The sequence below is a fragment of the Cherax quadricarinatus genome, chromosome 12, assembly GCF_038502225.1.
Source record: "Cherax quadricarinatus isolate ZL_2023a chromosome 12, ASM3850222v1, whole genome shotgun sequence".
NCBI classification, from domain to species: Eukaryota; Metazoa; Arthropoda; class Malacostraca; order Decapoda; family Parastacidae; genus Cherax; species Cherax quadricarinatus.
This window is the reverse complement of record NC_091303.1, coordinates 12,786,069-12,803,878: the sequence shown is the minus strand read 5'-3', so window position 1 is coordinate 12,803,878 and position 17,810 is coordinate 12,786,069. Positions and strand designations below refer to the sequence as shown.

At 41.3% G+C, this 17,810-nt stretch overlaps 1 protein-coding gene across 2 annotated transcripts in view; it reads left to right on the top strand.

Moving 5' to 3' along the window:
- LOC128686538 (trafficking protein particle complex subunit 13-like) overlaps nucleotides 1–17,810 on the top strand; it is a 77,596-nt gene that overhangs the window by 28,756 nt on the left and 31,030 nt on the right. For both annotated transcript variants that reach the window (XR_011391893.1, XM_070084234.1), the window contains exons 7-9: nucleotides 9,494–9,590; nucleotides 11,260–11,492; nucleotides 11,825–11,925. Coding sequence is in view for 1 of the 2 variants with exons in the window: in XM_070084234.1 (XP_069940335.1) it covers nucleotides 9,494–9,590; nucleotides 11,260–11,492; nucleotides 11,825–11,925 (431 nt within the window). In the remaining variant the exon portion in view is untranslated. The remainder of the gene's footprint in view (nucleotides 1–9,493; nucleotides 9,591–11,259; nucleotides 11,493–11,824; nucleotides 11,926–17,810) is intronic.

Sequence of the window (17,810 nt, the reverse complement as noted above, 5' to 3'; positions counted from 1 at the left end):
TGACTAATATTGGTATTGGGTAATTTTTAAAAATTCTATTTGATTACCTTTATTTGGGTTTGTAAAAGGCTAGATTTCTTTCTATTCATTGCTGGAACTTAGACTAGCATATGTACTTGTTACTCGCTTTGCTTTTCTAACATTTTGCGCAATAAGAGACTGAGGTTTCCATTGAAATATTCTGATGTTGGTTTCTGGTCCTAAGAAAATATAATGCACTGTGTTCCTGGTTCTAATTAATCATTCTCTTTGCAATTAAATTCTATTAATGGTATGTATTGGTATTGTATAGAATATTATTTTTTATAGCAAAACATGATAATAAAATAGTTTCTAATTCACTATTTATACAGAAACTAGATTTACAATTAAGTGAACTCTTATAGAATTTAAGTACAGTAGAACTACAGTATTTCCTTACAGTGGACACACAGCAAGAGCCAGGTGTACTATTTTTTTCAACATATCTAACCTCAGCATGTTTTTGCATGGTCATATTGCTTGCTTCTGCATGAATACCTGCTGCTCTTCACACCTGCATGCAGGACTATGTTGTAAGTATGACTCTTTTTTTTATTTAGTTTGTATTATACACTTAAATTCCCAATTTGTGGGCTTCCTAATTTGCAATTTTTGATTATTTGATGTTTTGCTGAATTCCCATTTGCAAATATCTTAGATTATTTGCATTTTTTGGCAGTGCACACTATGTCACATTAATTTAAGACCCCTGAATTGAAAACGAATCATAGAATTTTATTCGGATTCTGCATACTGTCTTTCCTTTTTTAGTTTTTTTTTTTCTGTATGAGTGTCAGTAATAATTAGATTAGTCATATTTAAGGAGAAATGGCCTCTGAAACAGAAAATAAGCCCAAAAGTGAAATAAAATTTATTATGCAGACATAATTTTATATTTCAGAGTCTGAATTTGTGGGACCTTCAAGAATGGAACTCCCATGAGTTTTAGGGTTCATTTGTATTTTATAATGTAAATTTATTATTATTATTAACACACTGGCCGATTCCCACCAAGGCAGGGTGGCCCGAAAAAGAAAAACTTTCACCATCATTCACTCCATCACTGTCTTGCCAGAGGGGTGCTTTACACTACAATTTATAAGACTGCAACATTAACACCCTCCTTCAGAGTGCAGACACTGTACTTCCCATCTCCAGGACTCAAGTCCGACCTGCCGGTTTCTCTGAATCCCTTCATAAATGTTACTTTGCTCACACTCCAACAGCACGTCAATTATTAAAAACCATTTGTCTCCATTCAATCCTATCAGATACGCTCATTTTCCATATTTGAGAGCCTCCAAACCAGAGATCTTTTAAGAATTTCACTTGGCTTTCCATCGTTTTTCATTGATCCACTGTTTGTTAGATTTTTATTTTTCTTGAAATAAATCCTCTTCAAGGGGGGCTCCTTGGCTTGGTGAAGAGGCTCTTGGTCTGAGGAATTAGCCCTGTCGGTCTTCTTCCTCAGACCGAACCTAATTACCCCCCATTCTCCCCTCCCCTATCCCATCCTCCCCTTTTTCCATTCCTCCTCCTCCTCCTCCTCACCCCTCCCTTTTGCCCTTCCTCTTTTTGGCCTTTGGGATTTCTCCCACAGGCGCGCTAGTTCCTAGGTAGGGGAAAGGACACCGGGGTCCATCCCATTCCATTGAGGTTCTTGGCGGTGGCGTAGTTTGCCGTGGAATCTGGATTGCCTGGGGATGTCCCGATCCCTCTCCGGTATCCCGGAGTAGCTTTGGGTGTCTTTCGGGCGACGGGTGTATCTCTGGAAGCCACCTTTCGGATTCCGGGGGTGGTGGCCGAAGGAGGTATGCTTTGTGGTGGATATCCGGCCGCCCTCTCTTTTGTCCACCGAGGTAGCTCAGCAGATGTGAGGTTGCTATCCCGGATTGCTGGTTTACTGGCATGAAGGGTAGGGTATGGCACGAGTTCCATGCTGCATCTGCGCTACTAGCGGTGTTCAGGTCCTCTTGGGCGCGGAGGGAGATTTCCGGCCCTTTCATTCCTCCTGGGAACTATTCCACCCGCTCCCCCCTTTTTTTATTCTTTTTTTTATTTTTATTTTCTTTTCTTCTTTTTTTTTTTCTTAAAAACAAAAAGCAAAGGAGTAACCTAACCATGGCAGCCCTAGTCCATGAACCCACTACCCCCGGGCCCCTTCTTGATACCGCACCCCATTCTGACCCTGCCTTGTGTTTAGACCACTATTCGGACACTCCTGATGCCCCTGTACCTCTTGCTGGTGCTGTTTCCTCACCCGCTTCAGGTACCGGGGCTTCGACTGACTCCTTCGATTTGTCTGAACTCCACTCTCCTTTGACTATGCTTCTGGCTTCTCCCTCTACGGTACGGCAATTTTCGAATCGCCCGCCCATTTCACGCTGGACCAACTCCGGTCCTACTTCTAAATGCCAACGTCAATCTCCTGATGATGCTCCTTCGTTACCTTCCCATTCTACTCGGAAAAGACCGACACGTCAAGCACTCCCTCTCCACGCTCAGTTTCAGACCACACAATGGACTAAATTCTTTACTTTAAGACCGACTTCTTCTGCCTACCTTTCTGACCATAGTATTGGCAAAGCGCTCCTGCGTCATGTTGGCAGAGATATTTCATTTCATGCTCTCAAGAGCGGTACGCGCATCGTCACTGTCCAGAATGCTACCCAAGCTCATGATTCTCTCCTTTCGAATATCGATACTACTCCTATCACTATTGAAAAACATCTTTCTCTCAATTCTTGTAGTGGTACTGTCATTCTGCCCCATACCATAGTCCAACAGAATTTCCAGTCATGTGGCAATGACATTTTTGAACAACTGGAACTCCAGGATCTCCCAATCCTCAAAGTAGACACTTATGTCCTTCCTGCCCGGGGGCAGAGACGTTACCCTTGCAATGTGGCTCGTTTAACTTTTGACAGCCGAGAACTCCCATCCTCTGTATATGTCGCGGGACATCGGTTACAAGTTCAAAAGGTGATACCTACACCACAACAATGTAGAAATTGCTGGCGTTTTGGTCACCCAGCGAAATATTGCAGATCTATGGCCGAATGCCCAGTCTGTGGTGCCGACGACCATTCTAATACATCTTGTAGTCAACCTCCATCTTGCCTTAATTATAATGAAGCTCACCCTTCGTACTCCCGCCGTTGCCAGGTCTACTTAAATGAACGTGAAATCCGTTGCCTCAAAGAGGCAGAAGGTCTCCCTTATGCTATGGCAGTTACTCATCTCCGCCTCCAAGGGAGACTACCCCGTGTTTCTTATTCTCGTGTTTCCAAACATCCCCCCACTTCTGGGGTCCCATCTTCTGCAGCCTCCTCTGTTGTTACCCCTCCCATAGCCACTACGGCATCTAATCCTTTTGCTGTCCTTGGCTCTGATGTCCCGACTACAACTCAGTCTGTTCTCACATCTTCGCGTCCTTCCTCACAAGCCCCAGTATCGACAAGACCTCGTACAACACCTAATACCAATCGCCCCTCTACTCAGAAGTCCAAAAAATCCACATTGCTCAAATCTTCTTTGCCCCTTCCTTCCCTTCTTCCACCTCCACACTTTACCTTTCCAGTCTCTGTACCTAGTTCTTCCCCTCTCTCTGGTTCTATTACAAGTGTGGAGATTCACCCTCCTCCTCGTACTATGCCTTCCACCCCCGTCCCCTCCCAAGTTTCTCCCTCTTCTACCACCTCCCAGGTTTCTGCCTCTTCTGTCCCCCCCCACACTTCATCTCCAGTCCCTTACACTCTTCCCTCCCCGTCTTCTTTGGTACAGTCCATTACTGTCCCAATCTTTACTTACCCTCCTCCTTCTATCTCCAATATGGTCTCCCATACATCTTTGAATTCAGAAACACTTGAAGCCCTTTCAGAATATATTGCAGAGACTAAACCTTCAATGGACACTGATTCACTTCCTGTTCTTTCTCTTCCCTCTCCTCCATTTTCACAACCCCATTCTTCGCAACGCTCCGTTCCTTCGCTACTTGAACGTCTTCCAATGCCACCACACGTTGACTTTTCTAACCCCTCTAGTCCGTAGGTGCCTTTACCTACAGATTCCTGATATTTTCTTCATCGCCAATCATGGCCTATTTACAGTGGAATATCTGCGGCCTCAGGGGTAATCGGGGTGAGCTTCAGATGTTGCTTTCCAGGTTTTCCCCTGTTGGTGCTTGCTTACAAGAACCAAAATTACACTCGGCTGTTTTCCAACCTATCTCAGGCTATAATTTATTGTATTCTTTGGTTCCTTTCTCAGATGGGACCTTTAATGAAAGTGCCCTTCTTCTACGCAATGATATTCCGTACTGTCAACTATTTGTCCATACCTCGCTGCATTACTCTGCAGCCCGTATCCACTTGAATAAGTGGTTTACAATATGTTCTTTATATCTCTCTCCTTCTCGAGCATTTTCTATCCCAGACTTTGCCTTTCTTGTTTCATCCTTACCACCACCACTTCTGTTACTTGGTGATTTTAATGCCCACCATTTCCTCTGGGGGGGGGGTCTCATTGTGACTCACGTGGCATTCAGTTGGAGGCTTTTCTCGCCTCTCACCCCCTCCATGTTTTAAATACGGGTATCCCACCCATTTTGATCCTCGTACTCATACTCTCTCTTGCATCGATCTATCAGTCTGCTCTTCCTCCACTGCACTAGACTTCACCTGGTCTGTTCTACCAGACTTACATGACAGCGATCATTTTCCGATCATTCTTACTTCTCCTTCCTATTCACCACCTTTCCGTAGCCCTCGTTGGCAATTTGATCGGGCAAATTGGGATCTTTACTCACACCTCACTGCTTTTAGTGAGGTTCCTTCTTCATCCTCCATTGATGAGCTCCTACACATCTTCTCGACGTCAGTTTATACCGCAGCTTCTCATTCTATACCCCAAACCTCAGGCAGGCATTCTCAGAAGTGCGTGTCTTGGTGGTCTCCTTCTTGTGCTCGTGCAGTACGTTTGAAATGTGCTGCATGGGGCAGGTACCAGTACAATAGAACCGCTGAGAGACTTCTTGATTTTAAGCAGAAGCGTGCGATCGCTCGCCGTGTCATCCGTGAAGCTAAACTCACTTGTTGGCGAGACTATGTTTCCACCATCACCTCTGCTTCTTCTATGAGTGCAGTCTGGAAAAAAGTGAGGAAATTGAGTGGTAAATACTCTCCTGACCCAGCTCCTGTTCTACGGGTCGCTGGTGTTGATGTAGCAAACCCTCTCGACGTTGCCATTGAACTTGGCACACATCTGGTCCGTATTTCCCGAGGGCTCCATCTATGCCCCTGGTTTTTTCCTCAAAGTCTGCCAGAGAGTTAGTACCCTTGGACTTTTCTTCTCTCAGAGAAGAACAGTATAATGTGCCTTTTACACTTCAAGAACTGGAGGCAACACTCTCAGCTTGCCGATCATCGGCAGCTGGGCCTGATGACATTCATATTCGTATGTTACAACATTTACATCGGTCAGCCCTTGTAGTCCTCTTACACTTCTTCAATCTTATTTGGGCACAAGGAGTTCTTCCCCAGCTGTGGAAATGTGCCATTGTTCTCCCTTTCCGCAAACCGGGTACTACAGGACATGATGCCTCCCACTATCGCCCCATCGCTCTTACTAGTGCAGTTTGCAAAGTGATGGAACGTCTCGTAAATCGACGTTTAATGTGGTATTTAGAGACACACAACAGTCTCTCCGCTAGTCAATATGGCTTTCGTAAGGGTCGTTCTACCATAGACCCCTTACTACGCTTGGATACGTATGTTCGTAATGCCTTTGCGAATAATCACTCAGTTATTGCCATATTTTTTGACCTTGAGAAGGCATATGACACAACTTGGAGGTATAATATTTTGGCCCAGGCCCATTCCTTAGGCCTCCGATGCAATCTACCATCCTTCCTTAAGAACTTTTTAACTGACAGACATTTCCGTGTTCGAGTCAATAATGTTCTTTCCCCGGACTTCGTCCAAGCTGAAGGTGTCCCTCAGGGATGTGTTCTAAGCACAACACTTTTTCTCCTTGCTATAAATGATTTGGCCTCTGTTCTTCCACCCAATATTTGGTCATCACTCTATGTTGATGACTTTGCTATTGCTTGTGCAGGCGCTGACTGTCATCTTATTGCAGTTTCTCTCCAGCATGCGGTCGACCGTGTTTCCACTTGGGCCACCACGCATGGGTTTAAATTTTCAAGTACCAAAACTCACCAAATTACTTTCACTAGACGCTCTGTTATCTCCGATCATCCTTTGTATCTCTATGGCTCCTGTATCCCCGAACGTGATACAGTCAGGTTTCTAGGCCTTCTCTTTGACCGTCGGTTATCCTGGAAACCTCACATAACCTCTCTGAAGGCAACTTGTCACAGCCGGCTAAACCTTCTTAAAACCCTTGCTCATCTTTCCTGGGGAGCTGATCGTCGAACTCTGCTTCGCCTACATTCAGCCCTCGTTTTATCGAAACTCGATTATGGTGACCAGATTTATTCCGCGGCCTCTCCTGCTACTCTCTCTAGCCTTAACTCTATTCATCACCAAGGATTACGTTTGTGCCTTGGTGCTTTTTGCTCTTCCCCTGTTGAGAGCCTCTATGCAGAAGCGAATGTTCCATCCTTGTCTGATCGCCATGATGCCCATTGCCTTCGCTACTATGTACGCTCTCACGATCTACACAATCCTTCCATTTATAGAATGGTCACCGATATTAGTAGACATTCTTTATTCGTTCGCCGCCCCTGTTTGCTCCGTCCCTTTTCTCTTCGCCTACATTCACTCTTGTCTTCCCTTCAGTTACCACCTTTATATGTTCATGTAGCATCTCACTTTTCCCTACCCCCCTGGGAAGTTCCAGCTGTTCGGGTCTGTTCTTTCTCACTCCCTTGCTCGAAAGCTCAACTGCCTACGGTGGCTTCCCGCTCTCTTTTTCTTGATCACTTCCACTCCCATTCTCATGCCACTGCTGTGTACACAGATGGCTCTAAGTCTTCAGACGGCGTCGGATTCGCAGCAGTGTTTCCGGACAGCGTCGTGCGGGGACATTTACTATCTTCAGCTAGCATTTTTACTGCTGAACTGTATGCCATTCTTGCAGCACTTACTCGTATCGCATCTATGCCTGTGTCATCATTTGTAGTAGTCTCAGACTCCCTTAGTGCTCTACAGGCTATACGAAAATTTGATACATCTCATCCCCTAGTTCTCCGTATCCAACTTTGGCTACGCCGTATCTCTACCAAACATAAAGATATTGTTTTTTGTTGGGTCCCTGGTCATGTCGACGTACAGGGCAATGAACAGGCAGACACTGCTGCGCAGTCAGCAGTACATGACCTACCAATTTCCTATTGAGGTGTTCCATTTCTGGACTATTTTGCTGCAATAGCTACCCACCTTCGCACCCGTTGGCAACAACGTTGGTCAACTCTGCTCAGTAACAAACTTCATTCTATTAAACCGAGCATAGGTTACTGGCCGTCTTCTTGTCATCAGTGCCGAGGTTGGGAGACCACTCTCTCCCGCCTTCGCATTGGTCACACTCGTCTTACTCATGGGTATCTCATGGAGAGGCACCCTGTTCCTCTCTGTGAGCAGTGTCAAGTTCCAGTATCGATTAGCCACATTCTGTTAGACTGCCCTCTCTATCAACGAGCACGCAGAATTTACCTCCAACGTCGTCTTCGTTCTACTACTCTCTCTTTACCTTCCCTTCTTGCTGATGAACCCTCCTTTAATCCTGACTCTCTCATTGACTTCTTAACAACGACTGATTTACTCCACAAACTCTGATGATACTTTTCGCACTCCCCTCAGCCCTTTCTAGTTCAGTCTCTTGCTGCCCTTTACCCTTTCACCATCCACTGCCCCGCTGTTATCCGTAACCTATTACTCATCCATCTCCCTTTTGCCACCTGATGCCCTCGCTTCCTTCCTGCCCTGCAGCGCTGTACAGTGGACCCCCGCATAACGATGGCATCACATAGCGATTTTTCCGCATACCGATTACTTTTATCGCAAAATTTTTGCCGCGCATACCGATTAAAAACCCGCTTACCGATTTTCGTCCGAGACGCGTCCAATGTGCCCTCAGCCAGCCTCACATGTGCCGGCCGTCCCATTGTTTACCAGCCAGCCTCCGTGGTAACATCCAAGCATACACTCGGAATATTTCGTATTATTACAGTGTTTTCGGTGCTGTTTCTGGAAAATAAGTGACCATGGGCCCCAAGAAAGCTTCTAGTGCCAACCCTGTGGTAAAAAGGGTGAGAATTAGTATGGAAATTAAGAAAGATTTTGAAGGGTTTGGGGCTAACCCTGAGAAGCCTATGCCAGTTGTGGAATCCATTGTGCCTACTTCAAAGATTAAGGAAATGTGTGCACAGTGGGTTGAACTGCAAACCTTTATAGATGAAAATCACCCTGACACAGCTGTTGCAAGCCGTGCTGGTGACTATTTCAATGACAATGTTGTGGCCCATTTTAGACAAATCGTAAAGGAACGGGAGGTACAGAGCTCTATGGACAGATTTGTTGTGCGACAGAGGTCCAGTGACTCTCAAGCTGGTCCTAGTGGCATTAAAAGAAGAAGGGAAGTAACCCCGGAAAAGGACTTGCTACCTCAAGTCGTAATGGAAGGGGATTCCCCTTCTAAACAGTAAGAAGATAATGCTCTCCCCTCCTCCCATCCCATCAATCATCACCAGATCTTCAATAAAAGTAAGTGTCATTTAATTGTGCATGCCTTTTTCAGTTTGTGTGTATTAAAATTAACATTTCATGTGGTAAAAAAAATTTTTTTTCATACTTTTGGGCGTCTTGCACGGATTAATTTGATTTCCATTATTTCTTATGGGGAAAATTCATTCGCATAACGATTATTTCGCATAACGATGAGCCCTCTTGCACGGATTAAAATCGTTAACCGGGGGTCCACTGTATAGTCCTTGTGGCTTAGCGCTTCTTTTTGATTATAATAATAATAATAATAATAATCTTGAAATAAATGATTTTCTAACAATTTTCAGATATGTTGTAAAATTCCTTATAAATCTTATTTATATAGTATCTTCCCTTTGTTGTATATTATTCCAATTTGTTTCTCTGAAAAAACTATGTTAAATCATAATTTTCTTTCTAATAATCTAGTTGTTCTTGCCTGTTTTTCTTTTTCCTCCCACCAAGTTTCCTCTCTAAGTGTATGATATTTGAGAATTATAGCTTTGGTCTTGTGACTTTTATTCTTTTACCATTTTGTTCTAATAAAGTTTTGAAATTGGAATGGACTTTGTGGGCACACTGTATAGTAATGTACTTTTATGATTAACAGCATTTAGGAATCCTTGCATTTCACATACTGTGATAGCATTCAGGAACAAAACAAGGTTAGCTCCATTGTTCTTCGCATTAAATAATAATTCATCTTTGGTTGTCATGTGTTTTAAGTGTATGTTTAACTCTCCTCACAGTCAGATGAGGTTTACCTTGAGGCTGGAGTTCAGAACATTACATCAGGGCCACTTTGCTTAGAAAAGGTGGAACTTGAGCCTTCACCATACTTTTCAGGTAAGTTACTTTTAATACAGGCACTTTTCATAATAAGAAAATTAATGATTCGTTTCATAAGATCACCGTGATCTCTATCATTTATGTAGTACTGCGCTGTATAATCCTACGGGTTTAGTGCTTCCCCTTGATTATAATAATAATAATATGTAGTACTGTGATCTTTTGATTAACCTGCCTAATGTGGATTAGTTTATAGCGTAACTGTTAAAGCCAAAGTGTAAACAGATAATATAAAAAAATGTCCAGGGATTTTAGAAACACTCAACATGTGAGTTTTTTTTAGAAGTCAGGTTTCAGCACTGTTAACTCCTAGACTGTGCTGTTAGAAAGCACTTGCAGAATACCTTTTAAAAGCAACATAATGATCCAAGCAGCCTTGAATGTGTATGTACAAATAGATGGATGAACTATAAAAATTATAGGAAAGTTCTACCACTATAATCTAGCATTTACAGTCACTATATTTTGTGAAGCCTTAACAATGATGCTTGCAGTGGAGTTAACACTTAAGCTCCAAAGGCTAGATTGTACATGACAAATAGTCTGTATAAATGATGAGTGAATAGCATGAACATACATACATTGCAATAAAATACAGTAGTAAAGAGGCCTGGGCACCTTCCCATAAAATAAAGCACACACAGCCTGCCTCTTAGAGGCAGATCCTGTATACAAAAGCATAAGGCTGATGACATGCATCTTCCTAGCATCAACAGAACTGGTGATGGGCACTGGGGACAAAAATGCTGTTCACTGGAAACTGCTGCTATTATAGCCTAAGATGCTGATTCATACTAGCAAAACCTCAGAGCTCTTCCTCCTGCTCTTTCAAGCAAGCATTAAATAAGCATATACATACAATAAAATACAGAGAAGAAAATATATATTGTATAATCAGAAATTCACTTTGAAGAAAATGATAAAATATAACCTATCTCAATGTTTTAACCAATTTATACCAAATATGAATCCATCATACATGCATAAAACAAACATACTGTGCTAAAAATCAAAGCATATGTTAAAAATGGAGAGCAAATTAGAACTTTAATAAATCATAATTTGTTGGCATGCAGCAGGCATGTGTGAGTGTGTTAGGTGAGAGTGAATGGAGATGAGTGGTTTTGGGACCTGACGAGCTGTTGGAGTGTTAGCGGGTAATATTTTGTGGAGGGACTCAGGGAAACCGGTTAGCCGTACTTGAGTCCCGGAGTTGGGAAGTACAGTGCCTGCACTTTAAAGGAAGGGTTTGGGATATTGACTGTTTAGAGTGAAATCTAAACTGTCATATCTAGGCACCTCTGCAAAGACAGTGATTGTGTGAATGATGGTGAAAGTGCTTCTTTGGGTCACCCTGCCTTGGTGGGAGATGGCCGGTGTGTTAAAAAAAAAAAAAAAAAATTCTTGTCTAGTTGGTACAAAACAAATATGAGCCACAGTATTTATGCATAAAGGAAAAAATAAAAAATATTACTACATTTGATTAAGAAAAGTTTTTTATGGGATAAATGTTCACAAATGTAAGTTCTTATTGTCTCCATGGAGTTGACACCTTATATAAATTTTAAAAATACTCATGCTTAAGGACATTGTTACTGTATTGGCTCCAGAATATATAATAATCTGCATTTGAACATTATTACATGAAGGTTATTATATATTTCAGTTACATCCATGAATAAGGTCTCACAAGACTCAAATATATTGGTATTTGGAAGAATGAATGTTGTCAATCCCCATGACACAAGACAGTACCTGTACTGCCTTAAACCCAAACCAGAGGCACGTAGCAATCCAGCAGCTCTACGGCAAGCTACTGCTATAGGAAAACTCGACATAGTGTGGAGGACAAACATGGGTGATCGTGGTCGCCTTCAAACCAGCCAGCTGCAGAGAATGGTTTGTTTGATGTTTTATTTTAAGTGGAGTGGTGTTACATAATTCTGAAACAAATAAAATGATGAAAAATGATAAACCACTTGGGCAGAAAAATTAAAAACTGTAAAGGCAAATAAAATCTATATATTTGTCTCAGAGAACCTCTTTAGCAGATCTGCTGAAATCGTAATAATCAAAGCTCTTTTCCACACTACACTTACGTTTGTAAGTGGTTTCTCACTTTGTCGATTTGTGTTTGACACTTATAAATGTCTAACACTGCAGTGATGTTTCTTCAGCTACTATATTTTAGATAATATTTTGTTAAACACTTAATTAAATATCTGCTTTAGGCACCACAATATGGAGATGTAAGAGTGACAGTTGAGCGGATTCCCAGTGTGGTACACCTGGAGGAGCAATTTGAAGTTGGCTTATCTATCACTAATATATGGTAAGTAAAATAGATGATAATAATACAGCCTCTCCTCACTTAATGATGGAGTTTTGCTCCTAAGACCTCATCGGTAAATGAATTCATTGTTAAGTGAAGGGCATACTACAGTATAATGGTAGTGGGTTTGTGTCAGCCATCTTTGATATTGTTTTAATGTCACTTTTGCACCATTTATAACATTTCTGGTATATTTTTAAATGTTTATACAGTAGTGTACTGTGTACTGTAATAAACAGAATAGAGGAAATCAGCTTTAATAAACATTATTTTGGTATGCAAACTAGTCAGAGAACCATTCGCAAGTCTGAGTCGTCGGTAAACGAGTACGTCACTAAGTGAGGAGAGGCTGTAATAAGAACAATAATAATTTTTATTTTAAATCATTGTACAAAAATGCACAATAATTTGAAAGCCCATAAAAAGCATGGCATTTGGGGCAAATGTAAAAATAGAACTAAGATAACAGTTATTTCTGATGGGTCTAGTACAAAGTATGGATGACAAGAAGCTGTGTTACTACAGCATTTGCTAAATCTCATGTCCCACAAACAGTTTTAGAGCTAGTTATGGGGTATCTCTTGGAAATAACTCAAAATGTTGCAAGGAAACTTTAAAACAGCATTCTGGTCTGTCTTGGACCATAATCAAGTTACTGGTGACTTGATGATAAGAACATAAGAAAGAAGGAACACTGCAACAGGCCTTCTGGCCTATGCGAGGCAGCTCCATTTCTCTCACCGGCTTAAGCCAGTGCCTTGACTTCGTGAGGTCAGACACTTCACTTAAGGGAGGAACAGTGCATCCGACCTAGTAGCACAAGCTAGTCAGGTCCAACTCACACCTACCCACACCCACTCATGTATTTATCCAACCTATTTTTAAAACTACACAATGTCTTAGCATCTATGATGGTACTCAGGAGTTTGTTCCACTGATCCACAACTCTATTACCAAACCATTGCTTTCCTATATCCTTCCTGAATCTGAATTTTTCCAATTTAAAGCCATTGCTGCGAGTCCTGTCTATATTAGATATTTTTAGCACTCTATTTACATCCCCTTTATTAATTCCTGTTTTCCATTTATACACCTCAATCATTTTTTTTTTATTAACAAGTCAGCCGTCTCCCACCGAGGCAGGGTGACCCAAAAAGAAAGAAAATCCCCAAAAAGAAAATACTTTCATCATCATTCAACACTTTCACCCCACTCACACATAATCACTGTTTTTGCAGAGGTGCTCAGAACACAACAGTTTAGAAGCATATACGTATAAAGATACACAGCATATCCCTCCAAACTGCTAATATCCCGAACCCCTCCTTTAGAGTGCAGGCATTGTACTTCCCATTTCCAGGACTCAAGTAAAGCTATATAAAAATAACCGGTTTCCCTGAATCCCTTCACTAAATATTACCCTACTCACACTCCAACAGATCGTCAGGTCCCAAATACCATATGTCTTCATTCACTCCTATCGAACATGCTCATGCACGCCTGCTGGAAGTCCAAGCCCCTCGCCCACAAAACCTCCCTTACCTCTTCCTTCCAACCTTTTCGAGGACGACCCCTACCCCACCTTCCTTCCCCTACAGATTTATATGCTCTCCATGTCATTCTGCTTTGATCCATTCTCTAAACGACCAAACCACCTCAACAACCCCTCTTCAGCCCTCTGACTAATACTTTTATAAACTCCACACCTAATTTCCACACTCCGAATTTTCTGCATAATATTTGCACCACATGTTGCCCTTAGACAGGACATCTCCACTGCTTCCAACCGCCTCCTCGCTGCTGCATTCACAACCCAAGCTTCACACCCATATAAGAGTGTTGGTACTACTATACTTTCATACATTCCCTTCTTTGCCTCCATAGATAACGTTTTTTGTCTCCACATATACCTTAACACACCATTCACCTGTTTTCCCTCATCAATTCTATGATTAACCTCATCCTTCATAAATCCATCCGCCGACACGTCAACTCCCAAATATCTGAAAACATTCACTTCTTCCATACTACTCCTCCCCAATTTGATATCCAATTTTTCTTTATCTAAATCATTTGATACCTCCATCACTTTACTCTTTTCTATGTTCACTTTCAACTTTCCACCTTTACACACACTCCCAAACTCATCCACTAACCTTTGCAATTTTTCTTTAGAATCTCCCATAAGCACAGTATCATCAGCAAAAAGCAACTGTGTCGATTCCCATTTTGTATTTAATTCCCCTTAATTTAATCCCACCCCTCTCCTGAACACCCTAGCATTTACTTCTTTTACAACCCCATCTATAAATATATTAAACAACCATGGTGACATTACACATCCCTGTCTAAGACCTACTTTTACTGGGAAGTAGTCTCCCTCTCTTCTACACACACTAACCTGAGCCTCACTATCCTCATAAAAACTCTCTACAGCATTTAGTAACTTACCACTTATTCCATATACTTGCAACATCTGCTACATTGCTCCTCTATCCACTCTATCATATGCCTTTTCTAAATCCATAAATGCAATAAAAGCTTCCATACCTTTATCTAAATACTGTTCACATATATGCTTCAATGTAAACACTTGATCTACACATCCCCTACCCACTCTGAAACCTCCTTGTTCATCCGCAATCCTACATTCTGTCTTACCTCTAATTCTTTCAATAATAACCATCTCGTACACTTTTCCTGGTATACTCAGTAAACTTATTCCTCTATAATTTTTACAATCTTTTGTCCCCCTTCCCTTTATATAAAGTGACTATGCATGCTCTCTGCCAATCCCTAGGTACCTTCCCCTCTTTCATGCATTTATTAAACAAAAATACCAACCACTCCAACACTATATCCCCCCTTGCTTTCAACATTTCTGTCATGATCCCATCAGTTCCAGCTGCTTTACCCCCTTTCATTCTACGTAATGCCTAATGCCCCCTCGCCCACACTCACATCCTGTTCTTCACTCCTAGAAGATGGTATACCTCCCTGAAATTACCGCTTTCCTTTCTTCGTCGACATTTAAAAGTTCCTCGAAATATTCTCGCCATCTACCCAAAACCTCCATCTCCCCATCTACTAACTTCCCTACTCTGTTTTTTAACTGACAAATCCATTCGTTCTCTAAGCTTTTTTAACTTGTTTAACTCACTCCAAAATTTTTTCTTATTTTTATTAAAATTTCTTGACAGTGCCTCTCCCACTCTATTATCTGCTCTCCTTTTGCACTCGCACCCCTCTCTTCACCTTTCTTTTACTCTCCATATACTCTACTCTTCTTATAACACTTCTGCTTTGTAAAAACCTCTCATAAGCTAACTTTTTCTCTTTTATCACACCCTTTACTTCATCATTCCACCAATTACTCCTCTTTCTTCCTGCACCCACCTTCCTATAACCACAAACTTCTGCCCCACATCCTAATTCTCCTTTTTTAAAACTATTCCAACCCTCTTCAACCCCCCCACTACTCATACTTGCACCAGCTCACCTTTCTGCCAATAGTTGCTTATATCTCACCCAAACTTCCTCCTCCCTTAGTTTATACACCTCAGTCATATCCCCCCTAATTCTACACCTTTCTAGAGAGTGCAGGTTCAGGGCCCTCAGTCTGTCCACACAGGGAAGATTTCTGATATATGGGATCATCTCTGTCATCCTCCTTTGTATGTTTTCCACTGCATTTATATCCATTCTGTAATACGGTGACTAAAACTGTGCAGCATAATCTAAATGAGGCCTAACCAAAAATATATAGTTGAAGAACAATGTGAGGACTTCTATTATTTATACTTCTTGCTATGAAGCCAAGGATTCTGTTAGCTTTATTGCAAACACTAATGCACTGTTGTCTTGGTTTTAGATTACTACTAACCAGAACTCCTAAATCCTTTTCGCAATCCGTAATATTAAGATCTACATTATTTAGTTTATATATTTCCAACATTTAGAACTTTGCATTTGTCTATATTAAACTGTATCTGCCACTTTTCCGACCACTGCATCAGTCTATTCGAATCATCCTGGAGTGCTCTGATGTCCTCATTAGAATGAATTGGATGGCCTATTTTGGTGTCATCAGCAAATTTGCTTATGTTGTTTATGTAAATTGTGAGCAACAAGGGGCCCAACACTGACCCCCATGGAACACCACTTGTGACATGCCCCCATTCTGATTTCTCCCCATTTATGCAAACTCTCTGCTGCCTATTCGTCAACCATGCCTCAACCCAGGAAAAAATTTCTCCTATTCCATGTGCCTTAAGTTTCCACAATAGCCTCTTATGTGGAACTGTATCGAAAGCCTTACTGAAGTCCATATACACAAAATATCATATTCAATACCATGATCTACCTCCTCAAGTACCTTAGTGAAGAAAGTAAATTCGTAAGACAGGAACACCCCTTTGTAAAACCGTGCTGAGATTCATTAATCAATTTATGCCTTTAGAGATGGCTACGAATTGATTCGGCAATTATTGATTCCATAAATTTTCCCACTATGTAGGTAAGGCTTGTTGGTCTATAGTTCGAAGCTAAGGACCTGTCACCTGCCTTGTAAATAGGTATTACATTTGCCAGTTTCCACTTGTCAGGCACTATGCCAGTTTGTAGTGATATGTTGAAAAGATTAGCCAAAGGTATACTAAGTTCCTCTTTACATTCTTTTAACACCCTTGCAAAGAGTTCATCAGGGCCTGGGGATTTGTTAGGTTTTAATTTCTCTATTTGTCTGAGGACCTTGTCACTAGTTACCGCAATCATGCAGTCCTGTTCTACATAATCTATTATTTCTGGAATTTTTGCTAGTATCTTCCGGAGTGAAACCTGAGAGGAAGTAAGAATTGAAAATTTCACACATATCCTTATCACTGTCAGTGATCTGACCTGAGTTACTCTTAACCCTTTGACTGTTTCAACTGTATAAATACGTCTTAGGAGCCAGTGTTTCAGACGTATATATACTCAACAATTCTAGCGGAGATGGCCAACTTGTTGGAAAAAAAATTATATACAGTGGACCCCCGCATAACGATCACCTCCGAATGCGACCAATTATGTAAGTGTATTTATGTAAGTGCGTTTGTACGTGTATGTTTGGGGGTCTGAAATGGACTAATCTACTTCACAATATTCCTTATGGGAACAAATTCGGTCAGTACTGGCACCTGAACATACTTCTGGAGTGAAAAAATATCGTTAACCGGGGGTCCACTGTATATATATATGTGTCGTGCCGAATAGGCAGAACTTGCGATCTTGGCTTAAGTAGCAACACTCATCTTGCCATATAGGACAAGCAAAAATTTGTGTATGCAATAATTTCGACAAAATCATTCTGAACCTAAGGAAAAAAATATATTTCATTGTTTGTTTAGTATTAAATTACTGTAAACAAATTTAAAATATATTTTGTTGGGTTAGGCTAAAATAAATTGCTCTTGTCATAACAAGGTTAGGTAAGTTTTCTAAGTTTCTTTTGTTGCAAAATTAAAACATTTTACATTAACATTAATGAAAAAAATATATCTTTAAACGTACAAGAGAAAATTTTGGAAAGGACTTAATTTTAAATGAGTTCTTGCTAATTGACCAGTTTTACATATTTGGCAGTTAATAAAAGTATTAGTCAGAGGGCAGAAGAGGGGTTGTTGAGGTGGTTTGGTCATTTAGAGAGAATGGATCAAAGTAGAATGACATGGAAAGCATATAAATCTATAGGGGAAGGAAGGCGGGGTAGGGGTCGTCCTCGAAAGGGTTGGAGAGAGGGGGTAAAGGAGGTTTTGTGGGCAAGGGGCTTGGACTTCCAGCAAGCGTGCGTGAGCATGTTAGATAGGAGTGAATGGAGACGAATGGTACTTGGGACCTGACGATCT